Source organism: Pocillopora damicornis, chromosome 4 (assembly GCF_964200805.1).
Source record: "Pocillopora damicornis chromosome 4, jaPocDami1.2, whole genome shotgun sequence".
Classification (NCBI taxonomy): domain Eukaryota; kingdom Metazoa; phylum Cnidaria; class Anthozoa; order Scleractinia; family Pocilloporidae; genus Pocillopora; species Pocillopora damicornis.
Window position 1 is genome coordinate 27,087,735 of NC_142673.1, and position 25,329 is coordinate 27,113,063.

Consider the following 25,329-nt stretch of genomic DNA (forward strand, 5'->3'; position numbering starts at 1 on the left):
CTATAGAAGCACAGAAATAATCACAATGAAGAGCTTTGTAAAAGAAGGCAACGTTGAGAAAATGATAGTTCTTTGTCCAAATACTGATCTAAAAATTGGATCTTTTAAAATCATACTGTGTTTATTTAGTATCCATGGTACAGCCCATACTTTGTCCAAATTTCATGTGATACGCCATTTGTAGTTTTTATATGCTTCAAACGAATAAAGGTTTGACTTTATTCAAAACATTTAAACAGAGCAACTAATTCAGTAGCAATTACGCCGGCAAACTGATAGAAAGTGTGCTTTATTGCTTAAATATATATATAGTGCGTCAAAGTCATAAATGCTTGAAGGCGCTAAGGATCCTACTTTTTAACTAACCAAAAAATTATTTTTTTTGCTAAAAATATTCTTGATATAATTTTCAACGTTTATTGTCTCAATTTGTATCAAAGACTCAAAAACATCACGCATTGTGTTTTGAAGAACACAGCCTTTGCGGGAGTCGATAGTGCCTTTAGTTGCAATAAAATGTCATCAAGAAGTCTCACAATAGCCAGAGAGATTTCAACGAAAGCTCTAAATGTTTAAGCCACCGAAAGTGAGATATTTCGTGAGGCATAGTAAAAAAGTTTTAAGACAAATATTTCAGTGATGTTCTTCAGTTTCTTTCTTCAATCAAGGGTGAAAGTTCATCGGATGTTCCTGTTTTTGCGACCACTCTACTTTTGAGACGTGATACTCCTTGGCGAAGGAAGCTGAAACATCGGATCGGGTTGAAGGTAACGTACTTCCAAATTGACTTCACATATAGAATTCCTTTTCCTGTAAAGTAGGAGAAAGAAAAAGACGGAGGTCATCATTTATACATGTAATCTTACACGAAAGGGTTAAAAACAATAAGGAGTCCCTTTTTTCTGAAATTTGTCTTTGTTCTCGCTCTTGCTAAGAAGCATTTTGAGAATGGGTGTTGACATTTCGTTCGAACAATGATTTGGATTTGTTTCTAAGATCTCAATATTCATTACACTCCAACTGTACCTCGCAGTTTATTGTCTTCTACTAATACTGCCTAAAGTTGAAACACTACAGCAGATGTATAAAGAAGATATCTCAAATTCTCCCTCCATGGCGGCTTCCATAGCTATATTTTGTAAACTACATCCTAAAAAGCTGTCAGGATTACAAGGTCTCGAAGTTCTACTTACAGGAAAAGTTAACCTGCGGGAAGAATTGACCAAACATCGCGATCTGCTTTAAGATTATAATTGTGTGAGCCAATGTTGTAGAGAGTCAAATATCCTAAATAACCTGGACAAGGCTACTTAATAATTTTATCATAATACTTTCATGGCGCGGAAAACGGAAAAACTGAGGGATTGAGAAAGCCACCACAATCCACGGTACCTTCCCTTGATTTATTTGGCAAATGACTGAAATGCACATTAATGAAACAGAGCAGCAAGTTGACTTACCAATGGAAAGCAACAGTACAGAGGCGTTAAGGACCACGAACAGGACATTTACAAAGATGGAGTCGTTCTTGCCCTCTCCTTGACTCTCATCCCAGTTTGTGTAAACTGCACCAAGACAAACGTCAAAGAAAATTATCCAAAGAACAAATGTTTGTAAGCGGTCTTCAAACTTGTTCTTTATTGGTCGGAATAAGGTGTAGACCACTCCAAAGACGCTGACTGTCAGAACTGTGAGACCGATTTGAGAAAGGGTCTTTGATACGAAAAGAAAAATCAATGACGTTAGAATCAGCTTGCGATACATCTCTGTGATTTCCCAGAACCAAAATTTCTTCTTATAGTTTTCAAAGAACACTCTGAGTCCGAAAGAGACCGCTTCGTTTTCGTAGGACTCACGATACTTGTAAGTGAGAAACAGAGCCAGAAGTGGAAATCCCACGGGATATAATGCCAAAATAGAAGCCATGAGCCAATACAAGCTGTGGCGAGGAGTGAAACACTGGATTGAGTGGTCAGCTCTCAGCAGGAAGATGCAGTCGCTCTTGTCGTTTGTGAAACAAGTCTCTACACATGCACCAGGAAGAGGTAGAATCTGAATAATCGATTTGCTCGTCGTGGGGTAAGTCGTCAACAACAATAGAAAAATATTCCGATAGCAAGATTTCTTCAAACTCTTAACTTCCATCACTCTCTGGTCTTCGCCAAGGTCCTCCTTATTCATGATGTAGCGTTTTTTAAGAAATAGATACAAGAAAATCAAGCCAACGAGTGAGACATTCATGAAAACAATCATCGTGAACTTTCCAAGCTCATCAAGCCGTAGAGAAGTATGGAGGCAACTAAGAGGGGCAAACTGCAGGATGTTGCCTTCAAATACTTTTAGAACCTTCTCCGTTGATATCAAAATGACTGGCCATTGGACTTTCGACAATGCTGAGAAAATACCAGAGATGACTTGGTAAAAACCAATCACAATCTTAAAGCACGACATGACGACATCTGCAACTGTCCGGTTATTCTCTGCACGTTTGGAGTCACCCCAAAGAACCATTAGAAACACAGCAACAAATAGAGCAATTACTAAGATGGATGAAGTTATAGTTACAGGTAACTGGGGACATTTCAAACAAGAGTTGAAGCGAAAATAGAAGCCTTCAGAGCAAGTTGCACACAAAGTCCCTTGATATCCTTGATGGCATTCTGAGTCAATTCCACCCTTGCAGGACTTGGCATGGGGACATTTGAGTGGCTTTGGAAGTGAAGTATTGAACGTGGAATATGACTTGTTGTAGTCTGGTCCAAAAGAATAAATATTGTTAACAAAACCCTTGAAACGTCCTTTTTCAGAATGGTCCACCCATTTCCAGAAATAGTTAGGAGCAAGTATTGCTATATCCTTCTCACAAACAAAACCGTTTGGCGGACATGCTGTGCACGGGCCAAAACGATCCAACCGATAGAAGTTGTGTAGGCATCTGCATGCACGATATTCAGCAGTCTCGTTGGAGATCGTACCTGGGAAGGAATGTTTCTTTTCTTAGCAATTATAATAAAGCATTCATAAAAGGGCTTTTCCATGAATCCACTTACTCTCCTCTTTGAATCAACCAAGAAATACGACTTCACCAGCGAAGTAAATGGATATACTTTAAAATGAGATATCTTTGGATTTCGCCAAAAATAAATAACAACCGAACAAAAACAAGTACAATTGAGCAAGTAATCTCAGCTCATCTTTCTGTTCTGTAAAGAGGGCTTCTAACAGTACACTACAGTTGACTGTGTTCTGTGACTGCTATGTGTTAAAGAAATAGCTGTGACAATCCTTTTATTAAAACTTAGTGTCACCCAAAGTATATTTTACTCGAAGAATGGTGCAGTTTGCCTAAATCGAACACTACTCTTACCATATGGACAAGCCACGCAGTCGGTAGCTTTGGTACCAGGACTTCGCTGTTCAGAAACAAATGTACCATTACTGCATTTTTTAGATCCAGCTTGTCCCATTTCATCCTGATAAAAGCCACCTGTGAAGATATGATATCATAAAACAAGGATTTAGCTCCACGAGTGGGTTGGGAGAGATTCAATTGTTAAATACGATTACAGAGTAGAAACATTTTTATAAATGTTATTTTTTACGCAATATTTAAAGTTATTCTTTGTTGCTTGCTTTTGGTTATGATATTGAGAAAGTTGAGAAAGATACACTTGCGTTCCAGTGGCCGAGCAGAGTGATTATAAAACTCTACTTTTAACTTTCAAATCGTTGAATAATATGGCGCTTATTTACTTACAGGTACTTTAAGACCTTGCAATCCTCTTGTAAATTTAACTTGTAACACCAAGATACAATCTTCAGTTGTATGGTCAAAGAGCTTTGTTATATACCTAGACTTTCACTTAACAAACGAGCACTGTGATTGGTTGATTCTTGGTCACGTGCTCCTGATCAAATTCAAATGTATCCCGACCGGGATACAATTGCGCAGTTGTTGCCCACGTGCCGAATACAACAGTATGTTTTTGCCATATTAATGCACTAGTATTATGGAATTCTCTTCTACAGGTTATGAGGAGCTGGAGGTCGATGACCCCTTTAAATTTAAGCCTAAGGCTTTTCTTTTTAAACGAATCTTTAGTTGACACATTATAAAGTTTTAATTATGTGACTTAGGCCTTTCTTTGAAATATATTTTAACTGATATTCTATTCTTCATTATTTTATCAAATAATTTTCAATATTTGAAAAGCGCTGTTGGATACTTTTTAGAAACGGTGCTATCTAAATCTTTTATAATTACATTATTATTTATATCACTATTTACATTAAAGATGAAATAGGTGATTATTCTCATTACCTGCAGGACACTCTTGACAACGGTTTTCATCAGTATGCATGTAGGTACCAACTGGACAGAGACTGCAGTTTCTACACTGAACGAACAAAGTTTGTTTTTTGTGGGTTGTACAGTCGCGGCACAAAAAACCTGAGCGTTCAAAGCCAAATCTGAAGAAACTTAGGTCGTTGTCCAAAATGACGTGCATAGATGTCGAGGGAGCACACTCACTGAGGGATAATGACAATAAATCAGAAACTTGCTTGGAAAAACATTTTAAGTTTCCCCATAAGAAGAAAGAACTGGAAATGAGACGACAATAAACCCGTAAGCTCGCACTGGATTTGAGGATGGTTAAAACCCAGTGGAGCGCAGGACCGAACTTGCTCTAACCTTGAGATCATGTCTAACAAGTGCAAATAATTAAAATGTATGCTTTTAAAAATTCTAACATTTTCCATTATGATATTTTTGATACATGCCATATGAACTCAGGTACTTAGGCCTACAGACCAATCAAGAGGTCCCACGCATGTTTACGTAGTAGAACTCGATTTCTCCCACCAAGCCTCGCTTTCGAGGTGCGCACTGATAAATTTAACCAAGTGAGTATTCCCAAAAAGATTGAGATCAAACTAAAACCCTCATTAAAATAACATGAAAGCGGTTAAGATTTATGAAAATTTTGGTGTAACAGAGGCCAGGGGATGAATTCGCACTGGACAACGTCCTCTTGTGGAGACGACGCTTGAGCTACTTTCAAGACTTGCAGAGTATCATAACTAGACCAAGAAAAAATTTATCTTATAAGGCTAACTTTTTCATTACTACACATATTGAACTTCTTAATTCAAAGAAGCCGCATAATCGATAGCATAGATGTCCATCAGTGGAAAATGTTGAAGCTGATTCGATAGGGTGTACAAAAATAAAAGCGAAACTTAAGGCCTACTTACATTTGTGACACATATTTTCCCAGTGGCAGCTGATGGAGATTTCCACACGTCAGTGACCTGTAAACAACTTGGTTATGAATAAGTCGAATTGAAACTGATTGGATGTAAAAAGGCAACGTGATCATTTTGAGAATGGTGGCAGTAACAATTAGTCAAAAGACCTACGTCGCCAAAGCAAACTCAGGTTTCCATAGCTTTAAGTGACTTGAGGTTTTGCTTCTTCGCTCGGATTGTAAAACAGTCCAACACCTGATAATTCGCCTCCTCCCCTCAAATTACTCGAAAGTGAGAACTACTGACCAATAAAACTACAACACAACAACTGTAACGATAATGATGAAGATGTCAACGACGACGACAATAATAATGATGATGATAATAATACTAATATGTTTGTTTCGGCGTTAAGAGTACTGTCGTCTTCTCGTAAATATACATCATTTTGTCTCGTGTTCTTAGGTGTGTTAAAAATACTTTTGGAAATGATCATGATAACTTATGGAATTTAGCAGTAATTTTCCAGGTTAACTGGAGAATATATAAGGTACATTTTGGAGTGTCTACAATCTAGGAGTCCACTACTAACTTCAGTTTCTAGTAAAATACTGTAAGACATGTGTTTAAGCCATACGGCTTGACTTACACTTTGGTATGGTTTGTCATTTTGTCGAAAATTCCATCTGGTAATGAGTTGAAAGGATTATCAAAGATGGTTCTGAAAATAAAATATCTACTTATTACACAAGAAACGATTTAATAGACATTGCAAAAGCTCTGGATATCATCGATCAGAAAAAAAAGACGTTCAACCCGTGAAATTTATCTCCTCTCCAGAGCTTTAAAGGGAATCAGTCGATTCGTCAATTTACTCACAACTGCTCCAGTGCAAGTCCGTCAAAAGCCTTGCTTTCAATAGTTTTAATTGCATTACTGTGAAGAAGCCTGCGGAAAAAAAAATATGTTTCGGTGATCTTCTCCTCTCAATCAAAATATTTTTCACTGAGAAAATAAGAAAAGGTAACCTTTTTACTGACTAACTGCAACCGGGATACATCTTGGAGACCGAAGCTACTCATATCTTATCCTGTAACTTGTAATGATACACTACGATACACATGTTACAACATTTTAAGATGTGAGGAAGATGTCTGAACCAAAGTTTATTCTTACAATGATTCCAGGCGAGGAGTTTCATCAAAACGTCTTTGGGAATAAATGTAAGGTTCAGACATGGTTTGATGCTACTCTGGTTTACAGATTTAATGAATGTAAACGAAGAAGTTACAATTCATAGACCCAACGTTTCGACACTCCTGTCTAGTGCCTTCATCAGGCGCTAGATGAAGTTTAAAAAAGTTACCAACCAGAGAGAGAAACACGACAGAAAATTCCGTCATTTGTTCAGTGAGAGGTCTCCTGTTAATTCAGGCTCATCTCTGAAAGATAAATGGGTCATGAACCTTCCTTCGAGGAGTTATCCGCGCTGGAACAGAGTGGTTTCGAGAAGGGTCTGAAGTTTTCTATTGCTCCTCGCAAAATACGACTGCTGAAATTGTCGCCGCTGTCGAGGAGAGCATCTCTCAACTCAACGACGAACGTAGAAACTTGGTAAGAGCAGAAGTAACAGCATACTCAGGCGTGCTAAACCTCCTCGCAAAAAACATTCAAAAGGATGTTTTCAATGCGCTTATAGCTCTTAAAAAGGATCCGGACAGGCTCGTGTTATCTGCTGACAAGGGTAATTGTGTTGTGGTAAGGGACAAACAGCAATATCACGACAAAGCTTTGTCTCTACCTAATGACAAGAGTACGTATGCAGTCTTAAACTCTGATCCTATCTGTAAAACTCAAAGAAAGTTAAACAAAATGTTGCTTGATTTGAAAAAAAGCTGGTAAGATTAGTGACTCTACGTACAAAATGTTATACAGTACCTAAAATTCATAAACCGGGAATTCCTTTGAGACCCATTGTCTCTTTTGTTAATTCTCCGACTGATGCAATTTCTGGTTATCTTGCGAGAATTTTGTCGCCTGTTGTTGGGAATACAGATTACGATGTCAAAAATTCCTGCGAATTTTCGGATTTCATAGGTGATAAGACTCTCAACGCTTGTGAAGAATTAGAATCTTTCGACGTTGTCTCGCTCTTCACTAAAATCCCAGTTGATGTTGCCGTTAAGGTCGCGGAGGAGAGACTCAGAGAAGATGCTTCCCTATGAGGAAGAACTTCTTTGCCTGTGGAGGATATTATTCATCTGCTGTCTTTTTGCCTCAAAACCATGCAATTTGTATATAACGGCACTAACTATCAACAAGTTTTTGGTACAGCTATGGGTCCGCCCGTCTCTGCTGTTATTGCCAACATGGTAATGGAAGACGTGGAACAAAGGGCCTTAGCTATTTCACTGGTTAAACCCTTTTTCTGGAAACGATATGTCGATGATGTTATTTTTGCGGTATCCGGAAATGAAGCGGAGCGCCTCCTATCGCATTTGAATTCAGTAGAGCCGTCTATCCAATTCACCCTTGAGCGTGAAAATGATAAACGTTTGCCCTTTCTCGATTTTAATGTGTCCAGAGGGGTTCAGGGTAATTTAGTAAACCTACCGTAAACCTACCCACACCGACAAATATCTCGCTTTCGATTCTCACCACCCTATTTGACATAAAAAGTCTGCAGCCAAAACTTTACTCTACCATCTTCACTAGATTCGAAGGCAAGTGGCTATACAAAAACCTTTTTCCGTAACTACCAAAAATCCAGTTACAACTAGTAGCACTCCTGATGAAAGGGAACCAGCGACTAGTTTTGCTGTTATTCCTTTCATTCAGGGTGTTACGGAACCCATCAAGAGAATTTTGAAAAGTAACAACGTTAAAGTTGCTCAAAAATCTTTTTCAGACTTTGGGGCATATTTTCGCAAAATCTAAGGATCCTGTTACGAAAGAACAACGAACCGACGCCATTTATTCTTTTCCGTGCAATGACTGTGACAACGAATACATCGGACAGCACAAAAAGTCAGTTTGGTACACGTTTGAAAGATCATCAAAAGGCGGTTTTCTTTTGCAGAAAAGAAACTTCAGCTTTATCGGAGCACACATGCCTAACTAACCATAAAATTGTGTGGGATAAGTCTAAAATTATCACCACTAATCGGCGTTACCACTAGCGCCTTTGTTTGGAAGCTTGGCATATCAACTCCGCCCGCGCTCCTTTAAATCGTGATGATGGTGGCTTACTTGCTGACGCCTATTTACACCTCGTCAGAAAAAAAAGGCAGCTAATTAGTGATCATATGAAAGGACCTCTTGCTGCAGCGTTTAGATCACCCCTAGGCACTAGACAGGAGTGTCGAAACGTTGGGTCTATGAATTGTAACTTCTTCGGTTACATTCATTAAATCTGTAAACCAGAGTAGCACCAAACCATGTCTGATTGTCCACCTGGTTGCCGTGTGAACTGTAATATATTTTAAATGGAAGGTTTTTTTGATTAGCATTGATTCGTAATAACATTAAAAAGAAAACTCCCAACTTGTGAAGAAAATGATTGATTGAGAAAAGAAGAAAAGTTCGTAAACGTTACATAGGTAAATGTATTATCAATTGAATAAACGATTTAACTAGCCAAATGATTATTTTTCAATCCGCTACTACTCTCCAATAAAGAAACTTTTTAATTGGTGCGAAAGTCCTCTATGACTTTTATCAAACGCACGTGAATCTTAAAAGTTTACAACCGTGCATACACACTCACTAACCAAAAGGAACGCACGTTCTATCCCAATTACTTTTGTTGATATTAAGCAAATATTGGGTGAGGTTGAGCATGATATGATGAATTATCGCTCATGGAAAAAGTCATTGAAACTCCTGACTTACACTTCTCTAGAATGCAATGTTTGAATTAAGTGCAAAGTTTTTTTTTAAATAGAGAAGTTATCGGAGGTTAAGATGATTTTAATCATTTATAAAAATGACTAAAAGCCTTTTACGTGCGGCACAGCAACTCTTTTGTTTACCACGCTACAGTGGACGTACTGACAGGCTTTCAGTAAAAGCAATTAACTGGTGATCTACCACTACCTCTTACCGCCGTCTGATTAGCTTGCAGACAGGCTCTCGTGTTTGGGTTTCGCGTGAGCTTTCAAACGAGTGAGTTACGAGCCGTTGGGGGGGGAGGTCTTGAGACGAGAGCCTCCCCGCAAGACATTGATTTCCGAATTTGCTTCGTTTATCCACGAACGCTCCACAACGAAGTGTTCTGATTGGTTAGGAATAGCTTGCACATTACAAAGGTGTCGATGAAAATAATAACAAAAAAGTACACTTTTTGATGCTCATGGTGGTGGAAATGACATTTTTGAGCTCTAAGTTTCAAATTTTTTTTTTTCTAGGGACAAGGCCTAGAAAAGGCCTCTTCTCTGGGCATAGTCACCTACTACACAACTTTACACTTACTCTACCTAATACGCTGCTTATGAAAAACGTTATTTAAACCCCTGACTTACAACTCTTAAGAAGAGTATATAAAGGACACTTACAGTGTGGTCAAACTGGAAAGTCCTCTGAATGTGTGTTTATTAATGTGAGTGATCCTGTTGAAGGCTAGCATCCTAAAAACAGGGGAAAATATTATACTCCTGAGATATCAAGCATTGAACAGGAGCGGGTTATTGTCATTTTAGAGAGGTGTTTTCATCCTTTGGAAATTGCAATAAGTTGTTCAGGAAAATAGATGTCACGAGTAGCCTACCTTTGAAAAAAAAAGAATTGCATTTATTTCAACTTCTCGGAGGCAAGTGACAAAGATTGTTCAAAATTTAGAAAATTATGAAATTCACTCCGCATTGGGTCACATACTCAAGTTGTTTAAGAGGGTAAACATTTTGAGAGGTGGCGATCTCGACCTGATTAATTATTGATTGTATTCTTCCGTTTGGGACAGGAGAACCGATTACTTTCTACATTGGTTTTCACCTTTTACTTACAGAATGTGTAATTGATTTAGTCTAGCAAACACGTCATCAGGTAATGACTGCAACTTGTTGAACGATAAATCACTGTGGAGAGACGAGAAAATAGACGCTAAAAAACCCAAAGGGAGACGCATTTAAGCCTTTATCCCCTGACAGTATACTGTTCTCTAGACATTTCTTAAGGTGCTGACATGAAGAATTCCTTTAACAATTAAGAACTCCTTCAATTAGTGCTAAATTCCTTGACCTCACAACCTTACTGTTTGATTCTGGGCTGATATCGTGAAGAGAGATTATTTGCAGGTCACTGTTAAGGGTTAATGGGATAAAAGAAGAAGCATCCTCAATAAGGTAAATGACTCAAAGACCAAACTCATTTTTTCTATATATCAAGTCCTACTTCTTTTAATTTGTTGTGTAACACTATTCCAAGACAGTCACAGCTCCATCACGGTTGTTATTATCGCGAAACTTATTGTCGTACTGTTTGTTGCGTATTGTGTTCACGTGTTACCTGTGACATAGCATAGAATGGCTATTGTTCTTGTGACATTTACTTACAGTTCAAGAAGACGCATAGGTCTGTCATAACGCTTATTACTATTCATGGAAGCCCAGAAAGAAGCTTTTTTATTGGTTGCTATGAACACGCGGCAATACTCATTAACTTGAATGTGGCGGCAAACTGAACAATGGCTTTAGTGCGCTATTGTTACTCCCTTTGTTTGAATGACCACAACCCGCTTTTGTTTCTTCCTTCGTTTGAATAAACTCGGAGTAACTTAAATACTTTACAGGGCTGACCATAACTATCTCGCCATTTGAACGCAGCCTCTCCGTTTATTTGAAGATAAAACATCGGGTTGTTTTCTTTCACAAATGGAGGCACTATATGTACATGTAACGGATTGATCGGGTTGTCAACGAGCTCTGAAAAGAGCTCCCGATCGCTGACGTTTTCCATGACTTTATCCATTGCGCGATATGATCGGCTGTTTGAATAAACCAGCTGCTTTACTTTACTTACTTTTAAAATTCGCGGTAAACATGATGTTTGTAGGTTTCATTTTTTGTGTTATGTGCTTGGGAATTGATGTTTGTACCGTTGCCTAATATTTAAAAAATAGAGAAGCCTTGACTGTGCTCTGTTCTGTTGTAAAGCACGCAGGAAGTGGTTAGAGCACGAAAGAAGTGTTGGGGGAAACACGAGACGTATTCGGGTGTTTCTCCCCACTTGTTGAGTGCTCTGACCGCTTCCTAAGTGCTTTATAACAGAACAGAGCACAGTAAAGGCTTCTCTATTTGTTTTATAACAAAGAATCCATTAAATTCCCTGCGCATTACTTTCAATTTTCAAAATAAATTTTAATTCCAAAGCGAACAACAGTGTCGTCAGCATGCTCTATACTTTCATAAAGCACGCTACAACAAGCCAATCAGAATTGTTGATATAATAGTTCAAATATTCTGATTGGCTATACAAGACTAAAGCTGTCAAAAATGTCAAACCATCAAAGTTCACATTCTGCGGCAATTGTTAACAAACTTAAATAGTTTGGCAGGTCGAATCTAACACTTTTGCCTGAAGTTTTTTAGTCTAATACAGAAGGTGGAGGTGAAATGTTCAGTAAAATCCGGCCGAATTGTGGTCGAAGGCGAGTTTTACAAATGATCGACAGCCGAATTTACCGGAACATGAAGATTGCTCGGGATGACAGTGCCGTAATACTCGGTTGCAGTGACTGATGTGGCCTTCACCACTCAACGCATCGGAAAGGACATCGGAACAAGCTCTTAGTTGTTTACTCGAAGGGCGGTAGATGTAATTTCTGAGGCTTGCATCACAAGCGATCTCCGAACTAGCCACGTTAGACCTCAGCATGATCGCAGTCGCTCTGACATCGTCATGATTATTATGAATTATAACAGTTCAGCCACTTTGGCTATATTTTTTGTCATTCCTGTTTTGTTCTGTTTTATTTTTGAACCCGAACTTTATATACTATACGAGTGTTAGCTGTGTTTGATTTTTATTACCATTTGTAAGCTTGTAATCTAACTGAGCGTGAAAACCTTCAAAACTCGGACTGTCCATTTTGTTTTCTCTTTGAGGATATTCGTCGATGCTCACTTATAATAACGTAAATTACTACGCCTGGCATGTTTATAAATCTTTGTTTGGTTGTTCTGTTGCTTCTTGCCGGTTCACTTATATCGAAATTTCACTTTCAATTAACGAAAAAAAGCTAGAGAAAAGTCCCGGAAAAGGTCGGACATAGTCTAATTTGGCAGATGGCGTGACAGCTTTAGCTCAGCTCTATGCTCTAGACTCTCATAACGCACGCTCTTTAAGCCAATGACAGCGCGCGTTATATGCGAACTCTACTATAATATGTAATTATGTTGAGTGTTTGTCAGTTTTGTGTCTAAATTTAGTCCTGTAAAGTATATGTCAACTTTTTAAGGAGCAGCGTCGTCGTTTTGGTTTTTTGCCTGTAAAGCTGTACACCGTTAGGGTAATTTTTTTTAATTGTTACGTTGCTTGTAAGTTTTCGCTTTCTAATTTGCATTTTCCTGCTCATGTTTAGTACTGTAGGCGTGTGGATGTCTCTAAATAAATGATGAAAACAATTACGCGTGTCTTCGGTTACAGTTGTAGTTTCTGTTACTCACAGGTTTCCGAGAACGAAAATATCCTGAAATATGTTCGGTGGAAGGTGATCGATCTCATTGTTGTCCAACAGTCTACATGATAAAAACAACATTTTCAAAAGTTAGTAGAGCTGGAGCACACTTGAATATAACCTAAGGCATCCAGAGGAAAAGAAGCTGGTTTCTTGCCAAATAACCTAAAATGAAACATTAATTTATGTATATATCAAATACTTACATTTGAAACACGTGTCCAATTCCAGATTTGACAATTCTTGATAAATCTGCGATTCGATTTTGTTGTAAATGTCTAAGACGAACGTAAGAGTCTAAGCAAGTGAAGATCGAATTGTTGATGCTGATCAAGAGAATATATTCTCTTGTGGTGATATAAATTTTCGTTGAATAAAATGATAAAAAAATCACCCATATGGTGGCCACACCCACGCATCACAGGCTACATGTATGACGTTCAGTTGTCTCACCCATTTTTTTCTGTTATCATTTCAGTTCAGATTGTCATTCTTCTAGAGAGATTGATAGATAAATAGAGGAACTGATCAATCGATAGATCAGTAGATGGAAACTGTATCAGTGACTGCTAAGAGATTGATACATGGGAATGATAAAACTAATGACTGCTAAAAAGATTGATACATGGGAATGATAAAACTAATGATATATTCACGATTTTTTCAAGGTTTTTGAAATGTTACAGGCATGTACATCATTAGACGGACAAAATTAGCTTATTTTGTAAAACGATTAAAAATGAGCTGTTTAGTTAATAATGAATTCAAATAAAAGGACATCTGAGGTAAATTACAGCTACGAAGCTTTAGAGAACTAAGAGAGGAAATTACATTAGCCAGTATATGTACATCAATCCCTTGTAGATTGTGCTGAAACAATTCTTGGCATTATTTGGAAAGACTAGCAAAATTTTGCTCTTTTGATAAAAAGAAGGACTGGTGGTATAATCATCAGGTTTTTGTTTTTTTTATGAAGGGATAATTTCCAGTCATGAAAGGTATAATAGGTATAATAGCTACTTACAATAGATTAATAGAGTTAGGGCCTGTCAGATCTGGTACAGATGTCAGCTTGTTGTTGTGTATCATGCTATAGGATCCAGGCAAACGAAAAAATGTAAAGGAGTTATAATGAGCTTTGATCAATACACAAACGTTTCTTCTTTCTCTTTGTCTTGTAATTTTTACTTCCTCAGTGAATTTGTCTTTGTCAATTTCTTTTCATTTGTTTTCCATCGTAACTCGTAATTAATCAAGGGTAATAGCAGCCGCAATCGCATATGTGTTATCTGAAATAAAAGTGGCGTGTTGCAACGAGTGACGGTTTTTTTTATGCTGTACTTGAAAATCTTTCTTTATTTGCGCCAATTTAAATCTGGTCCTCGCCGAAATCTTTGCCATTCTACCTGTTTTATGCAAGTATATTTAAATCACTTACCATCTGTCGAGGTTTTTAAATTGTTTTAAAGTGCCATCACCTATTGTCTCTAGCTCGTTTCTTTGAAGGAACCTTTTAGCAAATGTAAAGAAAATTGAGATATCTTTTGGGAGGCATAGAAGGGTGGGGAGGGGGCTAGGGCATTTCTGTTGTTTTACATATTTACGTATAATGAAAGTCGATAAAACTCTCCGTCGTGGTGTGTCCAACATTTCAATAAAAAAATAAAATAAAGTACGCGAACTATGAGAGGTGTTGCCCGTGGTTTGGACCTTAAGTACGCTGAAGATTTCCGTTGTCCACAAAATAACCAAGGTATGTTAAGTTATTCCTTTCAAACTCGCATTACCTAGTACAAGGCAAAGAACAGCAATGCACAGCTAACGTACTTACAAGTATTTGAGCCAGTCCGTAAGTCCTTCCACTGTACCCTGGTGTATATGAGTTAGCTTATTGGAAGACAGATCACTGAAAACGGACAAATTTCATGCAATAACGTGATGCCGCTCATTCCAGGTTGATCTCACCGCAAATAAACCTGTCTGTAATAGTCCGAGGTCAAGGATGTGACAATTTAAGTGTTCGTGCTACAAAACCTATCACCAGATCTTTTCCCTTTGTTGAGCTCAGACTTAGAATTACATTGTAACTTGAATAACAAAGAATAACATTACTAATTCTGAACAAATTCGCTAAAACTTCGACGATGAACCCCCAAATCTGACTATTTTTTAGCTTCCTCTTCATTTTCATTTCTGTCTCTAGGTGATCTATGTAAACAGTTTGGAGTTACTCCCCCAAAAAATCAATTTTCTTAATACCAATAGGGATTCTGCCTTTAAAAACCAGCCCATGTGCAATTGCGGCCTGGCTACAAAGTCATCTCTAAAACAGTGGCGTGCATAGTCGAATTCCTAGCGCATTTATTACTAATTTATGAACGGTCGATGTACTTTTTAGAAACATGACAAGCGGTAAAATTTTGTTTTCATTTCTTAGATGCGGAAAGGAAATTACTCAGCTATTTAGACACAACCTCTCCTAGAAATGCCGGGTGTTATGCTTAAATGTCTTAGAAAAAAGTGAAAAAATGATTAACACCACTTACAGTCCGTTTAGGTATCGCATTTCTCGAAAAGTTCCATTGGCGATATTTTCCAAGTTGCAAGCGGTCACGGAACTACAAAAGTAATATGAAAAGTCAGCGTGGTAGAGAAGTTTAATGGAGACTGTTGTTCAAAAATTTCAAGGATGGTATTGGCTGATTGAAGAATGCACTCTAAAAATTTATCAGAGTAACCATAATTGGACAGTTAGAGCGGAACATTCCTTTATAGTTTTTCAGTACGCTTCTCTGTCGGGCCAAAACTAACTGTTCCTAAATTGTTGAAATGAACAACCAAGCTAGTTTTCTCGGACATGGCTACAGGATTTACTTTGAATGTCATTACATTGTGAAGCAAATGTTCAATATGATACTTCTCATTAGTTGGTGATTTGTGGAGCCACTGAACTCACAGATATGCCATATTTTTAAACCCAGTGAAGATGTCTGATGGCAAGGAAGGTCCAAGTGGATTTCCACTAAGGTCTCTGTAAAGTAAACCGTTTGAAATGAGTCGCAACTATCTGCCAATTACATATAGGCCGATATGAGGTGTGAAATTTTAATTCTTTATAAACTGTGACGAACTATTGATGAAAAATGTGATGAACGATTATATGTTTAAAGCATTCGAAAATAATTTTTTGTGATTTTCAACTCATCTTAAAAAAATGACACTTACAGTGTGCGAAGCTGCTTTAATCCTTTGAGAATGACCTTCACATCAGCAATTGATAGTAAGTTGTGATTGATTTTCCTAAACAAATGCAATATCCAAAATCAACTTATAAGTGTTAGACAGTGGGCTAAAATGGTTCAGCAGCCTCATTTATACTACGCTGCTAATGTAAGCAGCTCAGCATCATTTTATTCATAATATTTGGAGAATAGAAGCTTACAACAATATTTTAGTAGTAAACCTAGATCATAGTTAGTCTCCTCTGCTAACTATGCCTAGAAGTACTTTGATTCTGTGGCAAACAGCTTTGAGAAGCACTTCATCAAATATAACTCACAGATGATAAACGTTTTCTGGAAGGTAAAAACTCCCTGAAATTGAGTTGTTGGAAAGATATCTGGGAAGAAATGATAACAAATGTCATGAAAAACGAAAGTGATTTAAGAGAGAGAGAGAGAGAGAGAGAGAGAGAGAGAGAGAGAGAGAGAGAGAGAGAGAGAGAGAGAGAGAGAGAGAGAGAGAGAGAGAGAATTTTCAAGTTATTAAGTTATTAATCGGCTTAAGGCCGTGACCGAAGTCTTTGCTTAAAAATGCTTCCCAGCCGAAAAAAAAAAATATATGTATTTATGAAAATTTGGAACTAAGCTATGGATGTACTAGGCGACTGAACACGCAACGGTTAGGATACCGCCCGCTGTGAGCAGGCCGGAAGGGAGAATACTGCTCGCTCTCGAAGCTAATCAGATTGCAGGATTTGTAGAATACCACCCGCCCACGTATCGACAAAAAAAATGATGCGCTTAACTATCTCACTGTTTTACTACATACTAGCTAAAACAGATATTTACCCTAGTGTCAGAGGCTAGTGATGGATATTTATCTCGCCCCTTCACAGCCCGGTAAATATCCACTTCTAGCCACCCCCACTTAGGTGAATAGTTGTTAATTTATCATTACCAAGCTTATGAAAGTCGAAATAATTAAAAACGGTGGTAAACTCTACAAGGGTAGTGATGTCATCAGCCTAACGAGATGATAATGGAAAAAAAAATGGCAAACGCTCTTCAACTTGTTTTTTTTACAGCCATTTTGCATATTATTTTTAAAAATTAAATCATTAGGAATTCCCTTACATTATTTCCAGTTTCTTCATATTGCGGAAAGTGTTTTGAGGAATGTATCGCAGGGAATTATTTGATAAGTCCCTAGGAAAAGAGAGAGAATTCATTACAAAAAAAAATCAATTGATTCTCGAAAAAATAAACATGAAATTTTCCAAAAGAAAAATGTTCCCTTTACATAAGATTACTTGCCCTTTCCTGTTTTACTCATCGTTAGAAGGACGATATTAGTATCCTAATGATCACTAAATACGGTCGAAATCCACCAGCTCATAGAAAGTAAGTCAACTATTGAACCATTAATGAGTACTCAGATATAACTTGTAATCAGATGGTCAACTTATTTATTTCTTCGCGTTCGTAGGTGGCCCGGGGATATCTCAAGACCATTTTCAAACTTTTTCACAATCTTGATATTTTTTTTCTGAATATGCCAGATACATGCAGTATGTTGACCACTGCTTCCTTTAGTTTCATGAGGTTTGGCAGGACTGTGCGAATTTTCTGCTCCGCCACCAAACTATCCTCACGTACAGACACGAACTTACTTTCATTATATGCACGTTTTTAAAAAACTGCTTTTGTCTTTCTTTTAACTTTGAAAAAGAAGCGTTCTTTGCTATAGGACAAATCTTTTCGATTCAATACGAATTTCTCATGAACGGATATTAAATTTTTTTACATTTCTTAAGAATTAAAGGTTATTTTTTTAAAATTCAATTTCATTTAGGACCTACAATTTCTTTAAAACAGCCAGGTTCCTAAAGATGTCTTCTGTAATTGAGCCCAACGAACACCTTGAAAGATATCTGGGTAAAAATTGAACTGTTAGAAAATGGTAATGAACATAAATTTGAATTTTAGAGGAGGTAAGGTTCGAAAAATAAATAAGCGATTATCTAAATTAAGAGTATTTTAGTTTAAATGCACACGAAACTATATTATTCCACGAATCGTTGTGTTTTTCGCAGTCTGTATGACTTTTCTTATGATTAATTTCAAATCATGTGTTTTTTCCTTTTTCCTTTTTTGATCGTTTGTTCGGAAATCATCTCTGCTTCTTGTGCTTTCTTGGCACTAACCAAGACTCCCTAGCAAGCTTGCAACATCAAAACCACATTCTTCCAAGAGGTGTCTATAAAGTATTAGTTTCCTGACGAATATAAACACAAAGAAGACCAAAACAAATCCTGCAGGACAAAGGATGGCGAAGTTTCTTAATCACTTACAGTTCTACTGTATTGTTTGGGATTCTGGTTGATATGTATCCATGAACTCGACATTTTACTATTAGCCGAGTCCTACCGAACTTGGTACATTGACAGATTTTTTGGCTGCAAACGTCACTCTCACATGGTGCTACAAACCACAAGACCAAGATGAATTGTATCGGACCAGTAAACATCGTTACCGTGGCCAGAGCGGTTTTCTAGAAACGCAAATTATAACATCCTGGTTTTAAGTTTATCCAAATATTTCTCTGACATGAAGCTGAGAGGTCATAATTTTTTTTAACAAAAAAAATTGCGCTTAGATCTCTTTAAAATAAGGAAAAAAAAGAATTATGTTACGCTGTTGAAAAGCTGATCCATCGAATAAACTCACCCATATATCTCTCACAGCCAAATATCGACCTCCTCGAAGAACGTTTTTCAATTCGTATAACTTCCTTCCCCCTATTCTTCTCTTTTAATTCCTGAATTTTATATCTTTAATAAAAAGGATCGAAAGTAGATTTAATTACCACGCTCAATTGAGTTTGTTCGTTACGATGTTATCCAATGTCGCAGAATTTGTGATTCGAGGGTTAATATTGGCCTAAAGACACGGTTGATCGTCCTGCTCCTCGACGTTGACCGTAAAATTTATGGCCCTTTACCAACTAACGCTTCAGTACGTGCCTCCCAGATATCAATCGCACATTCTCACTATCTGTTTCTAACACAAAGTTAACTGCTGACAAAGACACAAGCATTACAGGAAACAATAAGTTTCGAAAACTGTGAAGCATTAATATTAATTATGAGCACTCGTTACTGCATATTACTTAAAAGCAGTTACTGATTTTAATCTGCTAACTACAAAAGTTCATAAACGCCAATGAACCTCGACGTATAAAATGAGATAAAGATAAGACAATACAGATATGGCCATATTAAACTAGTTATACCCTCTGCCTTTAGTAATTATTTGATTGACTTCTTGCACGGAAACAGGTTATGAAGCGGAAGACTGCTAAGTTGTGAAAATTCCGTCTTTTCGATTAATTCATGTTATGGAAGGTTCACGAGTTGTCTTGATTGAAGAATAACAAAAAGTAATTTATACAGATTAGAAACATAAGGTCTATTTCTTTTACATTATTTAAGCACTGCTAACAGCACTGGCTGGTGATAAATTACTTCCTTTTTATGACTTCGTCACTGATCATTGCTTTTGCTTTGGTTAGGTTTTCGTCACAATAGTTCAAAACAGTTTGGTTTCGAGCCCTTGACAATTGGTACTTGATTATCTTGATTACGATACTCGAAGCAAAGTCAGTGAATGCAAGCGAAAGTTTCAAAATATTTTTTTTAAAGAAAATTTCAACTTCCAGAGGAGTAATACGTTCTGAAAACATCTTGGACGTCTTGAACGCAGGTTTGACGGTCTATTTCTCTCGGTAAGTTAAGAATCTTGTCAGTATAATGTAATGGTAACGATATTTGCCAAGTTTTGGTAATACATACATACACATGGGGCTGGTTATTTAAACGAAGTCTCTAAGTTAAATCGTGTTTAGGGCAGGGCCGCGGTTTAGACGTTGTCTCGATAAACAACGGTTAAACCATGTTTAAAATACGTTATTAAACGTCCTTGAACCGTGTTTTCTCTAGTCAATGGCTAAACAATGTCTCACGAGGAAATGTATTGTCTGTGGTGTTATTTGTATGCACATTTCCATATTGGAGGTTGTGACTCATTATGGCCTCTAAATCCGGTCGAACGCCCAATTTTAGTGAAGAAAAAAGTTTTGGTGGCAGAATTGTTAAGGACGTTTTTAGGCTCAAATCGTAAAAAAGATATAAAAAAGGTAGCCTCAGCCTTGAAATATGACGTTCTTATGTGAAAAGAGAGCATGCAAGGCATGCCTTGCTCCTCTCACCACTTAGAGATCTTTATGCGGTCGAACTTTCGCGTTATTAAAATTCACAATTGATAAAGGGATACATATTTCAACAGCTCAGACGAAGATCGTAAATCATTCCCCAAAATACCAGATAAATCATGAATGGACAAAATATTATATTGAATAGAAAGCTTATTTCACCACTACTGAAGAGATCCATCCCTCAATTATTGCCTTAAGTTTTTTTATGAATCATGAAAAAAACCTACTTTTTCAAGCCTTTAAGCCAAAAGCTTAACTTTACAGACTTTTTTGGAACAGTATCTAAAAAAGGCTATCAAACGCTCACTTTAAAAGGCCGCGTTAAATTCACAATAAATTCCTTTAATTTACAGTGTTTTGCTGCCCAGCTATCGGTTTGGAAGACGATGATTTTGACGCAACAATTGGGACAGACTATCTTCCGGAGCATGTTAGTTTTTGTTATCAGTGGAACATGGGGATATCGCTCGGGACTGGAAATGATGAATGTGACATACTGTGGTTAGTTACTATTTCTAAATTTAGCTTAGAAACTGTTTAGGAAAAATTACAGAATGTTACCAGACATGGCACGGAAAATGAAAATTGAGAATTCCTCTTAGAAAAAGGATTGTCGATTTTCTTTTTAACAACCGACTTACTACTCTTCCAACTATCTGATTTTCGTGTTCCATTTCTCCATCTCCATTATTTTTTCGTTTCCCTCTCCATTGCCCACAGGCTTTTATTTCAGTGAAAACCGGCTGAGGATAAGAGTGTTCATTTGTCGCAAAAAAACAAACTTATAATTTAATTTTACATGCATTGCTTTATATCTAAGCTTTTCGTGAGGCCTGGACTGAAGTAAGTTAGGAATATAGGGACTAGCTAATGAATGGCATTAACTTTTTATGAGTGAAAGACTCAACTAGACTCAACTATTGTTTTTCTGTCGCCCAAGGTGATACTCCATTGTTGCATTTTTTGTTAGGGAAGTACGATAAGCCTCCAACATTTAAAGTTTCTCCATGGCCTTCCATTCCTACTGGAATACATGTAAATAGTAGTGTAACATTTACACCTGGTAAGTTGAAGTTGACATGGAGGTGTTTCTATATTTTTTACTGATTTTCAATTAAAAGTAATATCGTTACAAAACCAAGAGGAGGATCTTATGAAATTCCACGGCTTGCAGAGAATCCGTTGGCATAATTACATTTTTTTGACTGACAGGTGAATGAATTAGAAACGACGACAGGGCTGATTAAAAACTTCGGATATGAATACACACGAGGCTTCCGAAATTGCAAATCTATGCAGCATGCAAGACATATTGCAAGACGTATATCAACGTAGAACATCGGACGACGGAATCCAACGCTCCAAAGGTGTTGTTCCACTTAGGGAATCAGATTTTCCATCATCCGAGAACAAAATAATTAAAATCTTGCTTTGTTCAAAGACCGGGCCAAAAATTTAACCCCTTTGTTATCAGTTTGACCAAGGGTGTATAACTATAAAACGTCCAGGATTTGAGAATTGAGGTTGCGAGAGAACGCTTTGTGCGATTGCAAGTAAGAGGTTCTTCGAAACTTCGGAATTGAAGGCCTCGGGAAATAAGATTTCAAGTCAGCGTATAACGCCGAGGTATACTAAAATGATTGTCAATTATGTATCCTGCAATGCTTAAAGTTGTTAACTCTAATCGCAAGTAATTTTCTATTTTCCGTATTTGTTAAAATTTTTATCGATTGCTGTCTAACCTTAGCGGGTTCGACCTCCCTTTCTAACTTCCCTTGATGCACAGCAGATACTACTTCCTCATTACACGAAGATCTGTGCCGCGTTCTAACTAGTGCTTGCTTCTAATAGCGGTAGATGTTCTTGAAACATCCATGTCATACGGACTGTTCTCAGACGGCCAAGTTATTTTAAAGGGCGGGTACGACGTTATCTGCGATGTGTACCCATGCATGTGCAACTTACCTGCTGGTGGTAAGTTGTCTTCCAAAAAGAGAGTTAAGAAGTAAAAAAGGGAGAAAGAAAGAGAGAATAAAAGAAATGAAGGAAAGAAAGGAAAGAAAAGGAAAACAAGAGAGGATTAAGAGACTTTTTTTATATTAAATCTTTTAAACATTTGCAGTTAAAGCTGATCAAATATCCTGCTCTGCAGATTAAGTCAAAATAATGAGTTCTGTTCCATAAAATTCCAGCTTAAACTCAAGGAAGCTAATCATATCAACTGAGAAAAGCACAAGGTACCTCTGAATAAAAAAGTCAATGAACGTCAACCTCACATCTTAGTTATTGTTTTGATACTTGTTTACGCCTAGTTCCTGTTTTTCTTAAAGTTAACCCTGTGATTATAGTCATACATATATTCCAAGATTGGTATAAATTCAAACAGTTCCTTTTTCCAAATTGGTTTTCAACTGACGCTGTGAACTGCATCAAGAGGTGTTTAGAATTAAGAATGATGACCTTTCCAAATTGCTTTATTGATTATCTCTAACAGGCAGCTTTGAATGAAAAACAAAACAAACCAAAAATATAGCAATGAAAAATCAGGCAATCTATCCTCATTGATTAATTATCAATGTTATATATTGCTCTTGGTGCACGGCGTTTCCAATTTGAATAACCTTTACTTTATTTTGTCTTCTAGAAACCAAAGTGTGCGTTGTATCTGAGAATTTGCCGTCCTTTCCTCCATTTCTGAAGGTAATCGATCAATTAGCGCAGCCCTGTCAGCCCGCGGGTTTCAGCGCTTGTGATTCCTCTCTGATAGCCCCGTCCGCATTTCAGTCTTTTCTCTCTCCCTGATTTTTTCCTGCTTGTCAATCAGAATGGTGTAGTTTTCGTCCTTTCTTATATGATGTTTATACATCTTCCTCACGACCGCACTTACCTAAATTTTTCAACGAGACTGAAGCCGCACTCTATTGTAAGCACTCGTCCTATTGGCTAAAAAAGTCAGCTTTTTTAAGGATATAAAATTCGTTAGCCACCATCCAGACCTAAAGATTTCCCGATATTTTAGTGTCATCGACTGGGTTAAATATGTAAATCAGCCACAGTGAAGAGTTTCTAAAGAGTTAGTCCTTCGTTCCGACCTAGGGCTAACGATTGAGACGTCAACTTTGAAAACTCTTTATGGTGGCCAGTTTACGTCATCAACTCACCTGATAAAACCAAATTTTCCTGTTCGCCCCACACGGCCATGCATCGAAGCAACACCACAGTTTCTTTAGAAACTAACCCCTCCCCCATTAAAATAATTCCCAGTCGAGCGTTTTGTCATCTTTGCACGCTCATTCAATATTGGCTGGCTCCTGTGAGCTTTAAGCGTTAGCAACCATTCTTCCTCATCTTCATTACCGTTACATTGACTGCGCGCTTTTTCAAAAGTAATCATGATGGCTGGTGGTGTTGATCATTATCATTATGACGATTTTTATCAAGCTGGGCATAGTTTGATCTGATCTTTCTTGGAAACAAGAGAGGGCCATAAATCAATGCATGTAGTCATTCTACTTTCATTTTATTCTTCAATCAATTAGAATCGAACCTATAAGATGAAAGTTCAACTTTTCAATGAAGAGAATATCATGTTTCTCTGTTTTGAGATTGTGGGCAAGATATGGTAAGAGACGAACAGGACAAGCAAGAGTCAAGACTCAAGAGAAGGAAAAAATTGGCATGGAAAGACATACAATTAGTTTTGCAACCAATGATACTGTAAAACAAGGTTTTAAAATCTAACAAAAATCATTAAATAAATCCATATATTACGTTTTTGTGGCGGGGGAATCAGCTCATTTGTGACAAAGCCTGAAATCTAAAACCGGCAAAGGAAATGGAGAACAATAAGAGGGCGGGTCAGTACTGTCTTAGTATTGGTTGCCGACAGTAAGGTGTTACAATTTGTGGAATTGTGAACTATAGCTTTTGTATGTTCTTTTCCCCTTTTTTTTTTTTATCAGTGTCATACATTATGCACGCGGCATAGGTTAGTTTAAATGCTTAACTGTTTTATTTGTTGATTTTTCACAAAAACTTGTCGTTTTTATCATTAATCCCTTTTTGTAAAGTTGTTATAAACCGTTTCTTTTAGCTCCTCTTGTTCAATTTCAGTTCTAATCATTGCTCGTGTGTCCCGTTGTTAGAGAAGGTGCAGCTTAGAGAAAATTAACATACTAGAGGGAGTTTTGAAAAAGGAAAAAGGTCCCACTGGAGCCCGTGCAAGATAAATTTAGCGGAAAAGCCGAGGCAATAAGCGACATTTCCAGAAAATCACGATTTGATATGATTTCCACTCTGTGCAATCTCTTACAATTTCCACAAGGCGTCCCTAACAATCAAGTTAAAATAACCGCATGGTAAAACAGCTAAAGAGTTTTTCCCTTTAACAAAACTACGTCCCTAAGTAGGCAAAGGGCTGTTTCTCATGTTAGCAATATGTAAAAAAGCGAGTTTTTGTACCCGTTTTGATATTTCTTCTAGAAGTTCTAAAGCAACAGCAAAGGTACAGGGGGCCCTCTATGATCTCTCTTCTTCAAAAGCCATATGGTAAAAGTGGTTTATTCAAAGTGATCTTAGTGAAAACAAGAAAAACATGCTCCCCTCTTGTGATTTTCAGGCTATTTTCTCTAATGTGTGGCGCGCCTTCCGCCAATTTAGTTTATAATAAAGTTTGAATATAATGCGTGCTGTCATTTGTTGAAAGAACGTGCTCTAGAGAGTATAGAGCATAAAGCCGAGCTTAAGCTGTCACACCATCTGCCAAATTGTACTTTGTCCGGCCTTTTAGCTTTTTTTCAATAATTGAAAGGGAAATTTCGGAGCAAGCGAGCCGACGAGTAGCAACAGAAGAACCAAATCAAGCTTCGTAAACATGCAAGGTGCCGTAATTTAGGTCAATAAAACGTGAGCAG

At 37.4% G+C, this 25,329-nt stretch overlaps 2 protein-coding genes across 4 annotated transcripts; one reads left to right on the forward strand and one right to left on the reverse strand.

The window, feature by feature from the left end:
* Positions 1-102: 102 nt before the first annotated feature.
* Positions 103-19,211, reverse strand: LOC113665548 (uncharacterized). Its single transcript, XM_089203522.1, has 22 exons — positions 18,871-19,211; positions 18,495-18,694; positions 18,003-18,074; positions 17,278-17,349; positions 16,482-16,541; positions 16,148-16,222; positions 15,879-15,953; positions 15,469-15,540; positions 14,754-14,828; positions 14,361-14,432; positions 13,947-14,012; positions 13,129-13,200; positions 12,912-12,983; positions 10,251-10,322; positions 9,804-9,875; positions 6,130-6,198; positions 5,900-5,971; positions 5,257-5,313; positions 4,322-4,530; positions 3,368-3,487; positions 1,461-2,975; positions 103-810 (listed from the first exon to the last, which is right to left on the reverse strand). The coding sequence occupies exons 2-22, from the start codon at positions 18,668-18,670 to the stop codon at positions 647-649; spliced, it is 3,309 nt and encodes a 1,102-aa protein (XP_089059648.1). The 5' UTR covers positions 18,671-18,694; positions 18,871-19,211; the 3' UTR covers positions 103-646.
* Positions 19,212-19,598: 387 nt separating this feature from the next.
* On the forward strand, positions 19,599-25,098 carry LOC149047475 (uncharacterized). 3 transcript variants are annotated; one of them, XM_089203523.1, is made up of 6 exons: positions 19,599-19,927; positions 20,770-20,917; positions 21,387-21,479; positions 22,268-22,390; positions 23,061-23,116; positions 23,956-25,098. In XM_089203523.1, exons 2-6 carry the CDS (start codon positions 20,803-20,805, stop codon positions 24,040-24,042), a joined length of 474 nt encoding a protein of 157 aa, XP_089059649.1. In that variant the 5' UTR covers positions 19,599-19,927; positions 20,770-20,802; the 3' UTR covers positions 24,043-25,098. The 3 variants fall into 3 exon arrangements, with proteins under 3 accessions (XP_089059649.1, XP_089059651.1, XP_089059650.1); XM_089203525.1 differs by having other exon boundaries at positions 19,787-19,905; positions 20,785-20,917; XM_089203524.1 differs by having other exon boundaries at positions 19,800-19,905.
* Positions 25,099-25,329: the final 231 nt, after the last annotated feature.